A 13,272-nucleotide genomic window follows, 5' to 3' on the forward strand; every position below is an offset into this window, starting at 1 on the left:
ACAGACAATATTTTTGGCCCAGTACACATTTACAGAACAATGCCTGGAAGAAGATCAGTTCTGCACTCAGGATTTCTAGTAAGTAGGCTATGACACGGTGCTGGTTATGGTCGCTTAACATCTGCAGTGAAACCTGCCTCTGTGCCATTATAAGTAGCCAAATAAGAAGAAAAACTAAAATAATAATTTTATTTTCATGAGATAACAAAGCTTGTGTTTTTATCGATATAACAAGACAAATAAACCTTTTCTTTTCTGCTGGTAACGGGTTGATTATCTCGTTTATCTCATGAGATAAAAAAGTTTGTTTTCTCGAGACGTCAGCATTAATGAAATAACTGAAGTGCGGCCGAAGCGGGAGGTCTCACTCTGTGTTTTCTTTGTGCAGATAATCAGTTCAGGATGTCCATCCTTGAGCGGCTGGAGCAGATGGAGCGCAGGATGGCAGAGATGGCCGCCCGCGACAACAACCAGCAGCAACACCATCATCATCATCAACAACAGCAACATGGCAACCAACTGGCCACGCCCCCTCCCCCACCCCTACCTGAGGACCACGAACAGGTGAAAACACCGGCAGTCATGATGTAGTGTCCACTTTATTAGGAACACCTGGCTGATCCAACAGTCCAACTCTTGCTGATATGACTAATAGAAACAGTTGGCAGTAGATCACAACAGTCTGCAGAGCGACACGACTCAACGCTTTGTTTCATGTTTCAGCTCTGTCTCTGTGTGTAAGGTCACAGGGACACACTCTCAATTCTACCTGTGTGATTGTACTGGTACTGACAGAGCTGCAGAAGAAAAATGTCTGTAATGACCCTTTAGATACGTTTTTGATGATGATTTGCTGGTTTTTAAAATCATAATAACACAAATGTGTATAGATTTTAGGACCAGATTTAAAGGTGCAAAGTCTTTTGTCTTTGTTGCACTGTAAAGCTGAGTAATCCTCATGGAGGTCAAATGTCAGGCAGATTACACAAAGGTGACAGTTGAGCTGGTAAACAGGTTAAGAAGAACAAATTAACCCGAATGGAAAATCCTTGTGAAACATCTCTGCAGCGTGACCTCTGTTGAACCGAGCTGCAGCCTCCCTCTCTCTGATGTCATGGGGAATTTGGCAGGTCCAGTCCTCGGGTTAAAATAGACTCAATGTGACACAGACAGACAGACAGACAGACGGACACGAAAACAATTACAACATGCACACTGAGCTCTACTCATCACACTCTCCCTCTTTTCAACTGTTTTGACATTTTTAACCTAAAAAAATCCACTGATACATAAAAATTACTCTTTTTTTTTTTTTTAATTATTAGAGGTTTGGAGCTTTTATTTTGAAGGATAGGTAGATATTTTAACGTAAAGGTCCAGTGTGGAGGATTTGTGTCCATGAAAATGAAGAATTACAATCTGTAGATGGAGCAGTGATGTGAAGCAGAAACTACTGATGTGTTTTTCTCTGTTAATCAATGTCTCTGTCTCTCCCCACCTGTCCGTCTCTGTGTATCTCTGTCCATCAGTCCTCTCAGTGGTTTGAGAGGAGGATTGTGGGAGTGTGTGAGAGGATGATGAGAGGAGGACGGTGGGGAGGAGGAGGAGGAGGAGGAGGAGGAGGGGAGAGGCTTCATCACTCCGTCCGTCACCGTGGGATGACACTGCTCCACCTGGCTGCTGCACAGGGATACACACACCTGATACACACTCTGATCCACTGGAGGTACACACACACACACACACACACACACACACACACACACACACATTGTGAGCAGGGCCGCCCATTTGGGGCTACATTCTGAGGTTTAAGCCAGCATGGAACTTTAAAACTTGAAAGCTGGGTAAGAAAATGCACCCAAAAATGAAAATTCAGCCATTATCTACTCACCCATATGCCGAGGGAGGCTCAGGTGAAGTTTTAGAGTCCTCACATCACTTGCAGAGATCCAAGGGGAGAGGAGGTAGCAACACAACTCCACCTAATGGAGGCTGACGGCGCCTCAGATTCAAACGTCCAAAAACACATCATTGAAACCACAAAATATCTCCATACTGCTCGTCCATAGTGATCCAAGTGTCCTGAAGCCCTGACATAAAAAGTTGTTTGGAAAAACGTCATTTGAACTCTGTTTTTAGCCTCATTGTAGCCTGTAGCTCTCACTGCCTCTCTGTGCACCACGCTCACATGTAGCCGTGTCTGTGTTTTAGGAGTGTTAACAGCGACAGTTTGGACTTGGAACAGGAAGTTGACCCCCTCAACATCGACCACTTCTCCTGCACACCACTGGTAAAATTCACACAAATACTTTTTACAGCTACCATGTTTCCTGCTAATGTGTTTCTGGCTAACATTTTTCCAGCTAACATTTTCCAGCTAACGTGTTCCTGCTAATGTGTTTCTGGCTAACATTTTTCCGGCTAATGTGTTCCTGCTAATGTGTTTCTGGCTAACATTTTTCCAGCTAACATTTTCCGGCTAACGTGTTCCTGCTAATGTGTTTCTGGCTAACATTTTTCCAGCTAACATTTTCCGGCTAACGTGTTCCTGCTAATGTGTTTCTGGCTTACATTTTTCCAGCTGATGTGTTTCTGGCTCACGTTTTTCCAGCTAACATTTTCTGGCTAATGTGTTCCTGCTAATGTGTTTCTGGCTAACACTTTTCCAGCTAACATTTTCTGGCTAACATTTTTCCAGCTAACATTTTCTGGCTAACGTGTTCCTGCTAATGTGTTTCTGGCTAACATTTTTCCAGCTGATGTGTTTCTGGTTCACGTTTTTCCAGCTAACATTTTCTGGCTAACGTGTTCCTGCTAATGTGTTTCTGGCTAACACTTTTCCAGCTAACATTTTCTGGCTAACATTTTTCCAGCTAACGTGTTCCTGCTAATGTGTTTCTGGCTAACATTTTTCCAGCTAACATTTTCTGGCTAACGTGTTCCTGCTAATGTGTTTCTGGCTAACATTTTCCGGCTAACATGTTCCTGCTAATGTGTTTCCACCTAAAACATGTTTATGTCTTCCATTTGTCCACCTAGCATTTTTCCAGCCAACATATTGAGGGCTACCATGTTTCTAGCTAATGTTTTTCCCGCTCACGTGTTTCCAGCTTACATGTTAAGCGTGTCTGTGTGTGTGTTCCAGATGTGGGCGTGCGCTCTGGGCCACCAGAGGGCAGCAGAGCTTCTGTATGGTTGGAACAGTTCGGCTCTGGGGATCCCTGATTCGCTGGGACGCCTGCCGCTTGCCGTGGCCCGTTCCCGAGGCCACACGCGCCTCGCCACAGCACTTGAGGAGCTGCACACGCACACACACATGACACCCAGGGACACGCACACACCTCCAGCAGACACACACACGCCGGCCACACCACAACCACAGCTACCCCCGTCGCCTCTGTCCACCAGCCCAGACACAGGTAACACACGCCTGCTGATGATCACAGCTCCAGTTTACTGACAGTCATGTGACAGGATTCCAGGACTCTGACTGGCTGTCTCCCTTCTCCCCCCCCAGGTCTGAGCTCCTCCAGCAGCCTCCCGTCCCCCAGCGACCCCTCCTCCCCTTCCCCGAGCTCTGCCTACTCCAGTGGCCCCGCCCCTATGGACACCTCTCCCTCTCCACCTTCATCTCCTTCCTCCTCCTCCTCCTCACTGCCGGTCTCCCCTCCCTCGCCATCCTCCCTCCCCCTTTCCTCCCTCCCTCCTGTGTCTATGTGGGGGGAAGAGCCGAACGCAGAGCCCAGCACAGGTAACGCAGGTAACATGTTTGTTAAATAAAATGGCTGGTTGCGGTCTGTGTCCCTCGAGTAATCAGTGTTATCAATAATCAATGGTAGGTTTGAACCCCAGTGGCTCCAGAGACTCTCCACTTTACCTCATGGACTACGAGAGCGCCTGCCCCCCCTCGCCCACCCACACACAGCCACACACTGCGGGCGGACGGCGAGCACATACGGCAGTGACGCTAGAGGAGCAGCTGCTGAGCTACAGCGAGAACGCAGAAAATGAAGGCGAGGAGGAGGAGTACCTGGAGGAGGAGGTGCTGCAGGTACGCGCACATTAAACAGACCACAGAACAAACCCTGAGGTCGTTCTACACGTTTAGTCCCCGAGGTTAGTTAATAACCGCAGGTGTTTTGAATTATGGTTTCTATGGTTACCCTCTCTATACAACAGGTTGACATGGCAACGCTGGCAGAGCAAATCATTGAGGCGACCCCAGAGCGAATTAAACAGGAGGACTTCCCCAGGGGGGCGGAGTCTCCCCTCAGAGAGAGGCGGGACAACCCGGCCATACAGGACACATGGCTTGCTACCTACCTGGACACAGTCGACGCCCACACACACTCCCCACCCAGGTAAGCCCCACCTGAAAGACGCCCTGCGCTGATACAAAAAGTACAACCACTGCATGCATCATGGGATGGATCTGTGTGTGTACCTGCAGGCGGGTGTGCCCCCCCTCGCCCCTCAGCGCACTAGCCCTCCAGAGGCTCCGCCCCCCATCCTCTGCGGCCTGGGCGGAGTTCCTGAACGCTTCGGCCAATGGGAAGATGGAGAGAGACTTTGCCCTGCTGACGCTGACAGATGGAGAGCAGAGGGAGCTGTATGAGGCCGCCAGGATCATCCAGAACGCCTTCAGGAGATACAAAGTACACACACTTACACACACACACACACATACTTCTACACATATATACACAGCTTTGAATATGATGCTGCAGTTCATTAATGTGTGTATCAGTGTTTTGAAGGAGTACCTGTATTCTACATATAGTTGGTGTCTTGCTGCCCCCTGCAGGCAGCACCTGGATGCACCACGTATATCACTGTTTCCTGTGTGTGTGTGTGTGTGTGTGTGTGTGTGTGTGTGCGCGCAGGGTCGGAGGTTAAAGGAGCAGCAAGACATGGCCGCAGCCGTCATACAGAGATGCTACAGGAAGTACAAACAGGTGTGTGCTGACCTGTGTGTGTGTGTTGTACCGTGTGTCCTCCAGCTTCACTAACACTGAACTAACCTGCTGTGTCTCCTCACCATGTCCCTCTCTTTGTTTCTCTCTCTGGCTAGCTAACATGGATAGCTCTGAAGGTAATATGGCTGACCAGTAGATGTAGTGACGTGTAGTCGGTGTGTGTGTGTGTGTGTGTGTGTTGAGACTGGACAGCAGCCATCAGGTGTAAAACAGGTTGTGTTTCTTATGATGTGAATCCATAACTCTCACTTTTATTTTATTTTATTAGACGCTGCAGCAGAATAATTCGTCCCTGTAAATGACATCACGTCCTCCATCAACTAAGTTGATAAATGAACTCAACAATCTGATCTCAAACACTACCCGGCCAAAAGTATGTGGACAGCTGAACATTGCCTTCACACTGGGGGTGTCAGTTTTGGTTATTTACACTTTGGATAGTCCAACACCCATTAGCTGGTAACTACCTGGTTCATTTTTTAATTTAAAAAAAAAAAATACCAAATGAGGTGAAATACAAGAAGCCTCTCCGTTCAGTCTGGTGCTCCTTTGACTCAGTGAGCTGTAGCTCCATATGTCACACCTCTATCCTTAAAGAGGTGGTGACACTTTGATGTCTTGTGATGTAAATGTTTTGTCTGTGATTTTATTTTCTGTTGGCTTTGCCGACAGACCGACAGCTAGCTGTGTTAACCTGTTTTTGTAGTGGCCAGACAGTGGAATCACAACTTCTGGGTCTGTCATGTGATTCCATGCCGTCCACCAGACATTTTTCCCACAGACTTAAGGCCCTGACACACCAAGCCGACAGTCGGCCGTCGACCAAAGTCGGGCCGTCGGTGAGCGTCTGTCGCCCTAGTTTTTGCGGTGTGTCCCACACCGTCGGCACTTCGGCATCGGTGGCTTGTCGGCCGATTGAGCATGTTGAATCGGCAGCGGAGCTTGTCAGTGAGAGAGATCACTCTGATTGGCTGTTCAGGTTTTATTTCCTCGCCCCTGTAGCGAGTGAATCTGCCTGTAGTGAAACCGGGGCTAACCGGTGCTTCCTCCTCAGGCTCCACTTCACTCAGCTGCCCCACAGACCCGCTGCTTCTTCACACTTTAACCTGAATAACAAACCGGAGCTAGCTGGGAGGCTAGCGGAGCGTTAGCCACAGCATGACCGGAGGGAAGCACAGCCAGTTAGCCTCCGCTAGTCTCTGAGCTAGCCCCGGCTCTCCGTTTGGATCCAACCGGAGCACCGAGCCCTGGTTTGTTATTCAGGTTAAAGTGGGAAGAAGCAGCGGGTTTATCGGGCAGCTGAGTGAAGTGGAGCCTGCGGAGGAAACACCGGGACCGTCTGGATGTAATAGTCCGTGGAGGTGCTGCGGTGCTCGGCTGCACAGATAGGAAACCCCTCGGCTGACAGGATGTACCACTCTCTCACTCCGCTCTCTCTCACGCAGGCGCAGAACGTACGTGCTACTTGGCCGTCGGATGTAGTCCGTGTAGTGTGTTCAAATGCAACTGACACAGGGCGACGTGAGGCGACGTAGACGACGCAACAGTTGGCTTTCGTCGCCGCTAGTTCTTTGATGTCGGTTTGGTGTGTCAGCACCTTTACATTGTAGAAGAAAATCGATGGATTAAAGTGTCACAATCCCTGCCGCTGACTTTTCATTATCAGGATTTGATCCATTTGGCCCAGTGACATTTCTTAAGTCAACAAGAGCTGCACGATTAAATAATTTCACCCCCATTCAAGTTATCGGAGTGCTAAACAGCTGTGTACAAGGCAAAAAAATCCTCCTGATGAACAGGGCAGGACAAGAACATCCACATACTTTTGGACAGGTCGTCTTACTGTAGCTGAAGAAAAATCAATGTAAGCGTTAAGCAGATGAGTTACAGACGTGATTCAGAGAGCCAGTACGAGCTAATATTAGATGATAGATCAGTCCTCAGAGCTTGCAGCGTTCTCTCCTTCTCTTGTTCCATCCTCAGTTTCATCAGCACATGTAGCTTCCTGTTGTGTTGGTCCCCTGGCTGCACATGGACACTCACTGTACGTCTCTGTCCCTCTCAGTACGCTCTCTACAAGAAGATGACCCAGGCTGCCATCTTGATCCAGTCCAAGTTCAGGTCGTACTACGAGCAGAAGCGCTTCCAGCAGAGCCGGCGGGCGGCGGTCCTCATCCAGCAGTACTACCGCAGCTACAAGGAATATGAGCGGCTCAAACAGGCTCCGAGAGGCGCCGCCAGCCACAACCCCAAAATCAAGTAAGACCTCATCAACACACCTGTGCAGAACGCTGACCAGGAACTCACAGAGTTACCGTTTGGTGTGAGTTCAAAATGCAAACCGTATAAAATAATGGACGAAGCCACCGTGACGTCATCCATTAGTTTGTGAACTCCTGTCCTGAAGCCTGAACTGGGCTTTTCGGCTGTTGCCATCCTGCATGTTTGGAGCCAGAAGTGACCGTATTTAGATGAGTGACATTGATAACGCTAGCTGCTAGCATGGTTAGCACAGTGCATCACCAATAGATACTAATGATTGATTTGACGGGATTTGTGTCCATCAGGGGGTCGTTCTTGACGAAGAAACAGGACCAGGCAGCTAGGAAGATCATGAGGTTCCTGCGACGCTGCAGACACAGGTTAAAAACATGAACACATCTTGTTCCGTTGTCTCCGAGATATTGTTGGAACGTGATCACATATGTTGTTAATGTGTGTGTGTGTTTGTAAAACTCTTCCTGTCGTTTGTCTGCAGGATTAAAGAGCTGAAGCAGACGAGGGAGCTGGAGAGGAGAGGACTGACCACTTAAAGCTTTTCTTAATCTCATCCCTTCTTTCATCTCCCTGGGGACACAGAGGACATGAGGAGAGACAGAGGAGAGCTTTACTCTGATGTACAAAGGGACAGAAATAAAACAAGGAAGTGAAGTGACTGATAGATGGACGGACGGACGGAGAGATGCCTTACCCCACGCCAACTCTTCTTATTCATCTTCTTCCTTCTTTTAATCTGTCTGTCTGTCTGTCTGTGTGTCTTCTCTCCTGGCTGAATGTAGCTGTCTGTCTGCAGCTTTAAGAGCTCCATCCAAAAACGTCACGCCGTCCTGCTCAGCCTGACAGGCACAAGTTAGGTGGGTTTCTTTGCCCTGAGCAGAGCCTCACAGGCAGCAGAACAAGAAGAGGAGGGAGGGTGGGTCCTGAGGCCTTTCTCAGTACACTCATGTACTCACGTTCAACCTTGACTGTACTGTGACACGTCCCCTCACAGAGTTTTTTGGGGGTGAATTAAAAAGCTTTATTGGGCGTTCACTGCGCTGATGGTGACGTGCAGTCAACAATCAAACTAAATTAATATTCACCACGCTGCCTCTGTTCAATTCATATTGATATATCTGTAGATTTATATTAAAATGTGGTGACACCTGTTCATTGTATAAAAAACCTTCATCGTTACATCATCATCAAGGGGGAGTCAACAGTGACGAGTTCTGCAGCGGGTGTTTTGATAAAGTAAACGTTACCCTGATAACTTCCCTACCTTGGCGAGACGAGGGGAGACTGCTGTAGACGGCGAACCCTGGCAGGCGTTTGGGGTCACTTTTGCATTTTATTGTGAGATGTTTTTTAAAATGAAGGGAAAATATCTGTGTAGGTGTGGGCGGGGACTAAGGGCTCATTTATGCTCAACTTAAGGCCCTGACACACCAAGCCGACAGTCGGCCGTCGACCAAAGTCAGGCCGTCAGTGAGCGTTTGTCGCCCTAGTTTTTGTGGTGTGTCCCGCTGCCCCACAGACCCGCTGCTTCTTCCCACTTTAACCTGAATAACAAACCGGAGCTAGCTGGGAGCGGCTAGCGCTAGCGGCGAGCGTTAGCCGCAGCATGACCGGAGGGAAGCACAGCCAGTTAGCCTCCGCTAGTCTCTGAGCTAGCCCCGGCTCTCCGTTTGGATCCAACCGGAGCACCGAGCCCTGGTTTGTTATTCAGGTTAAAGTGGGAAGAAGCAGCGGGTTTATCGGGCAGCTGAGTGAAGTGGAGCCTGCGGAGGAAACACCGGGACCGTCTGGATGTAATAGTCCGTGGAGGTGCTGCGGTGCTCGGCTGCACAGATAGGAAACCCCTCGGCTGACAGGATGTACCACTCTCTCACTCCGCTCTCTCTCACGCAGGCGCAGAACGTACGTGCTACTTGGCCGTCGGATGTAGTCCGTGTAGTGTGTTCAAATGCAACTGACACAGGGCGACGTGAGGTGACGTAGACGATGCAACAGTTGGCTTTCGTTGCCGCTAGTTTTTTGATGTCGGTTTGGTGTGTCAGCACCTTAAAGTTACAGAGGCGGATGGAGCCTTCTGTCCTGTCTCTACACTGCCTTAATTTTGTCCGTGTTTGTGCACGTTTTCTGAAAGCTTACAACCCAAACCACTGGAGATCAGTGAGGCAGTGCAGCACAGTTTAAGTGAGATACGACCGTAGGAGACGACAGACACGTTAAAAATGGCGGAACAGATTAAATCTGTAATCCAGTGAAAATAATTCTCCATCCACATGTCACAGTGTGCGGCCGCCATCTACAACACTGCCTCTGTTTAACAGGACAAAATCACGACCTCCTCCACCGTCGCCTCGTTTGTTGTTGTGTGAAACTTCTGACTCCACCCTCCGGTGCCATCTATTGGCTGTATCTGTGACATACAGGACGCATGGAAACATTTGAAGCAGATCCATGAATATGTAAGTCTCAAGTGTGACGGCAGACTGAGAAAGGCCTCGTCTCTCCTGGGAGGCACAGGTCAAGGCGGGAGAAGCCCAGGAAGGTTCGTGGGTTCAGACTGAAGAGCTGCGTCACATTTTGGGATGGAGTTCTTCATTTGGAGTCTGTGTACTTCAACATGTACATAAGTACTACAAAGCTACTTATAAATATACTCGACACAATCACTTAGAGAAACACACACAGAAATATACGTATAAATATAAATATAAATATATATATATTCTAATGTTGGACTTTATAGATGCTCTGGATGTTTTTATTTATTACAGCATGAACTGTTCATGTGAGTGTATGAGACTGTGTGTGTGTGTGCGTGCGTGTGTGTGTGTGTGTGTGTGTGTGTGTGTGTGTGTGTGTGCGCACACGTGTGCTGCACAGACTGTAAGGTCGAGTCTTAAGGAACCCCCCCACCCCTCCCCCGACCTCTGACCTCTGACCTGCTTTTAGACAAAACAGTCATACACGGAGTGGATTAAAACGTGACAGTTGTAAATGTGAGTGTCTGCATGAAATGTTAAACTCTGCTCACAGAGCTGTGATGTACCTGTGATGATGTCACAGGTCAGAGGTCAAACCGGGGTTCCCCCTCAAACTTTATTTTTTAAGCGCGTCCGTCAACTTTTCAGGGCGACAGTGACGGCCGACGCAGCAGCTTGGACAGCGACAGGTCGCTCCGGAAATGACTGCGTCTCTGCTGCTGTTTCCTGTGACTGCTCCACAGCACTTCCTTTTTTTTTTTTTTTTTTTTTTTAACGGTGTGCTTCTCTTTGGCACAGACTGAATGATGCTGTGTCGTCAAGGCAACCACAACTTCTAGGACTGAGCATGAGCTTTCCTTATAACCAGATGTTTGACAAGTTTTTCTTTGGCTTGTTTTCAGTTTGACCTGAAATAAGAGATATTCTCTTCTTCTTCTTCTTCTTCTTCTCATTCTTCTCCTTCTTCTACTACTTCTTTTTCTTCTTCAGCTGTTGCAGTGAAGCTTTGCATGAGTTTGTATTTAATTGTTCTACATTTCAAGACCTTTAAAATGAAATCATTAACATTATTCTACCAGTCAGATGAATAAATCAGCTGTTTGCTACTTGTCTCGGTCTGTTTCCTGTTGGTCCGTCATTTTTTAGTGTCCCCCTGGAGACAGTTCAGTCTGTGCTCCCAGCACAGTTTTATCTGGTTGCCTCCATGTTGCTGATAGTCGTGACTGGAGGCTTTATGTTTCAGGGTTGTCTGTCAAAAACGCCTTGTGGGAATTTCTTAAAATTTGGCACAAACGTCCACTTTCAGTCAAGGACAAATGCATTAGAACTCTGTAGTCAAAGGTCACTGTGACCATGTGAGCATTTAATTCTCGTAACTGCAATATATCAAGGACACCTTGAGGGAATTTAGTAAAATTTGTCACAAACGTCCACTTGGACTGAAGAATAAACTGATTAGAATTTGTTGGTTGAATGTCACATGTCAGTGTGACGTCACAAAACATGTTTTTGACCATAACTCATGAACTGGTGCACATACAGAAGCGGTAAGTTGAGGCTAACATTAGCATATTTAGCAAGCTATTGCCTAGCTAACATTAGCTTAACAGCTTATCAGCTGAGTAAGGACGTTTTTAAAAAATGTATTTTCACTTCTAAATTTAAAAAAAAAACGTAAAAAACTTTTGTGAGTTTTGTAAATTTAATATCAACATTACATCTGTGTTCGACACATTATGACTTGTTCAGGACTTAGGACTTGTCTGAATTCACTCAGGACTTGGGACTTGTCAGTCTTGACTCATGGCTTGTCAGTTGGAACTTGGCTCAGGACTAGTCTGACTTGACTCAGGACATGTCTGCTGCCTGCTCTTGATTCTTGAAGACTGAAATCTGCTGCCTTAGCAACAATAACTAAAGGGGGAGGAGCTTATCGAGGGCTGAGTTACCGCGAGACCAGGAGGAGCAGGAGGAGCAGTAGAGGAGCGGAATGGAGGAGGACAAGCAGAACCCGGAGCACCGGAGCAACAAGGTCCGGAGAAGACAAGCAGCAGGCTCGTCCTCTGATAGCAGCGATGTTGAGGTGAGTGTTGATGACGTCATGGATAAAAAGGGCTTGACAGCAGCCACACTAAAGACACGAGGAAGAGTCTCGAGGCTCCGTGGATCATCCGCTCATTCTCTGGTTCCACATCACATCTGGAGAAAGGAAATGTAACAAAGCAAAAAGGTTTGGTGTTGGCGGGGTTTTGTTTGTGTTTACAGATTTTCCCGCGTGACGCGTTGCGTGTTTTCGCGAGGGAGCAAACGGCGCCCTCTCAGGGACTGTTCGTTACTTATTAGGATTTAGGGGTGATGCAGGAAGGGGAGGTGTGTCAGGTATTTCTCAAAAAATACATTTTACACAGCAGATGACTAAACATAACAAAGGTGGAGCTGTAGGGGCTTTAACAGGTCAACGAAACATCACTGTAGTGAGAAACAAGGCGAACAGAATGAGACGATGGGGCACCACACACACACACACACACACACTCTTTTCTGTCATCTTACTCTTTGTACACTGTACTGATGCATTTTCTGTTATGTTTATTCCTAAAAATAGTTTTCACAGCGTGACGAGGAGGAGATGTTTCAGAGAGACAGAAATGCAAGAATAACACCGTTCACAGCAACATCAACCTGCGTCTGTGTTGTTGTGAACAGAGCTACAATATTATTACTTTCTCCATGGCAATGATAGAAAGGCGGAATTTATACTTCTGCGTTGAAGCTACGACATTAGCCTGACGTGCACCTCCCCTGAAATGTATCTACATCTTGTGGTGACGCAGACCTCCTGTCTGTCTCTGTAAGCTGAAACCATTTCCCTCAGTGGAAACAAAGCTTTGATTTACTTTAATTTCACAGATAAGAAACAATAAATTGTGAAGACAATAAAGCCTCCACAAAAATAGCATTTTAAGTCTTGTGCGTAATTTATCCTGGCTTCATATGAGCAGAGGAAATCTCTGCTAGCCGCTAGGCTAATTTATACAATGTAAAATGCCATAGGCTTGTGCTAATAACGTTAGCATGTTGTATTTGTTTGGAAAACATGTTTAGTATAAGACAGTTGTATTGTCAGTGAACCTTGTGAGTTGTAATGGAGCTGAATTTTGTAATGTTACCTTTGTTAAATGTTGCTGTTGTCCCTGGCTTCATATGGGTAGAGGAAAAGTTTGCTAGCTGCTAGGCTAATTTATACAATGTAAAATGCCATAGGCTTGTGCTAAAAACGTTAGCATGTTGTATTTGTGGGGAAAATGTGTCCAGATAAAGACAAGTGTTTTGTCTGTGAATGCAGAGTGACACAGACACATCACCGCACAAGTATATATGCTCACAACAGTGTAAGCTACGTGCGTAGGATCTGTCACACAAGTATCAATCCTGCTAAACACCACCAGTCATATAGCGATACAAAATATGATGTCTGTGATATAACATTCTTTAAGTGCACGATATATCGAGTGACTTTCTTCTGTTGAAAATATGTC

At 47.1% G+C, this 13,272-nt stretch overlaps 2 protein-coding genes across 6 annotated transcripts in view; both read left to right on the top strand.

Annotated features, from left to right (window-relative positions):
- camta2 (calmodulin binding transcription activator 2) overlaps window positions 1–10,843 on the top strand; it is a 30,014-nt gene extending 19,171 nt beyond the window's left edge. The window contains exons 14-26 of one of the 2 annotated variants that reach the window (XM_049568223.1): window positions 389–564; window positions 1,530–1,726; window positions 2,215–2,293; window positions 3,149–3,422; window positions 3,521–3,754; window positions 3,843–4,054; window positions 4,183–4,364; window positions 4,454–4,658; window positions 4,887–4,958; window positions 5,075–5,095; window positions 7,045–7,238; window positions 7,547–7,621; window positions 7,738–10,843. In XM_049568223.1, coding sequence (XP_049424180.1) covers window positions 389–564; window positions 1,530–1,726; window positions 2,215–2,293; window positions 3,149–3,422; window positions 3,521–3,754; window positions 3,843–4,054; window positions 4,183–4,364; window positions 4,454–4,658; window positions 4,887–4,958; window positions 5,075–5,095; window positions 7,045–7,238; window positions 7,547–7,621; window positions 7,738–7,792 — 1,976 coding nt within the window. In that variant the 3' untranslated portion in view covers window positions 7,793–10,843. The remainder of the gene's footprint in view (window positions 1–388; window positions 565–1,529; window positions 1,727–2,214; window positions 2,294–3,148; window positions 3,423–3,520; window positions 3,755–3,842; window positions 4,055–4,182; window positions 4,365–4,453; window positions 4,659–4,886; window positions 4,959–5,074; window positions 5,096–7,044; window positions 7,239–7,546; window positions 7,622–7,737) is intronic. The other variant, XM_049568224.1, reaches the window with a different exon arrangement.
- Window positions 10,844–11,682: 839 nt separating this feature from the next.
- LOC125883765 (zinc finger protein 239-like) overlaps window positions 11,683–13,272 on the top strand; it is a 28,594-nt gene continuing 27,004 nt past the window's right edge. For 3 of the 4 annotated variants that reach the window (XM_049568307.1, XM_049568308.1, XM_049568309.1), the window contains exon 1: window positions 11,683–11,816. In XM_049568307.1, coding sequence (XP_049424264.1) covers window positions 11,724–11,816 — 93 coding nt within the window. In that variant the 5' untranslated portion in view covers window positions 11,683–11,723. The remainder of the gene's footprint in view (window positions 11,817–13,272) is intronic. The other variant, XM_049568310.1, reaches the window with a different exon arrangement.

The sequence above is a fragment of the Epinephelus fuscoguttatus genome, linkage group LG23 (genome assembly GCF_011397635.1).
Source record: "Epinephelus fuscoguttatus linkage group LG23, E.fuscoguttatus.final_Chr_v1".
Taxonomy (NCBI): Eukaryota; Metazoa; Chordata; class Actinopteri; order Perciformes; family Serranidae; genus Epinephelus; species Epinephelus fuscoguttatus.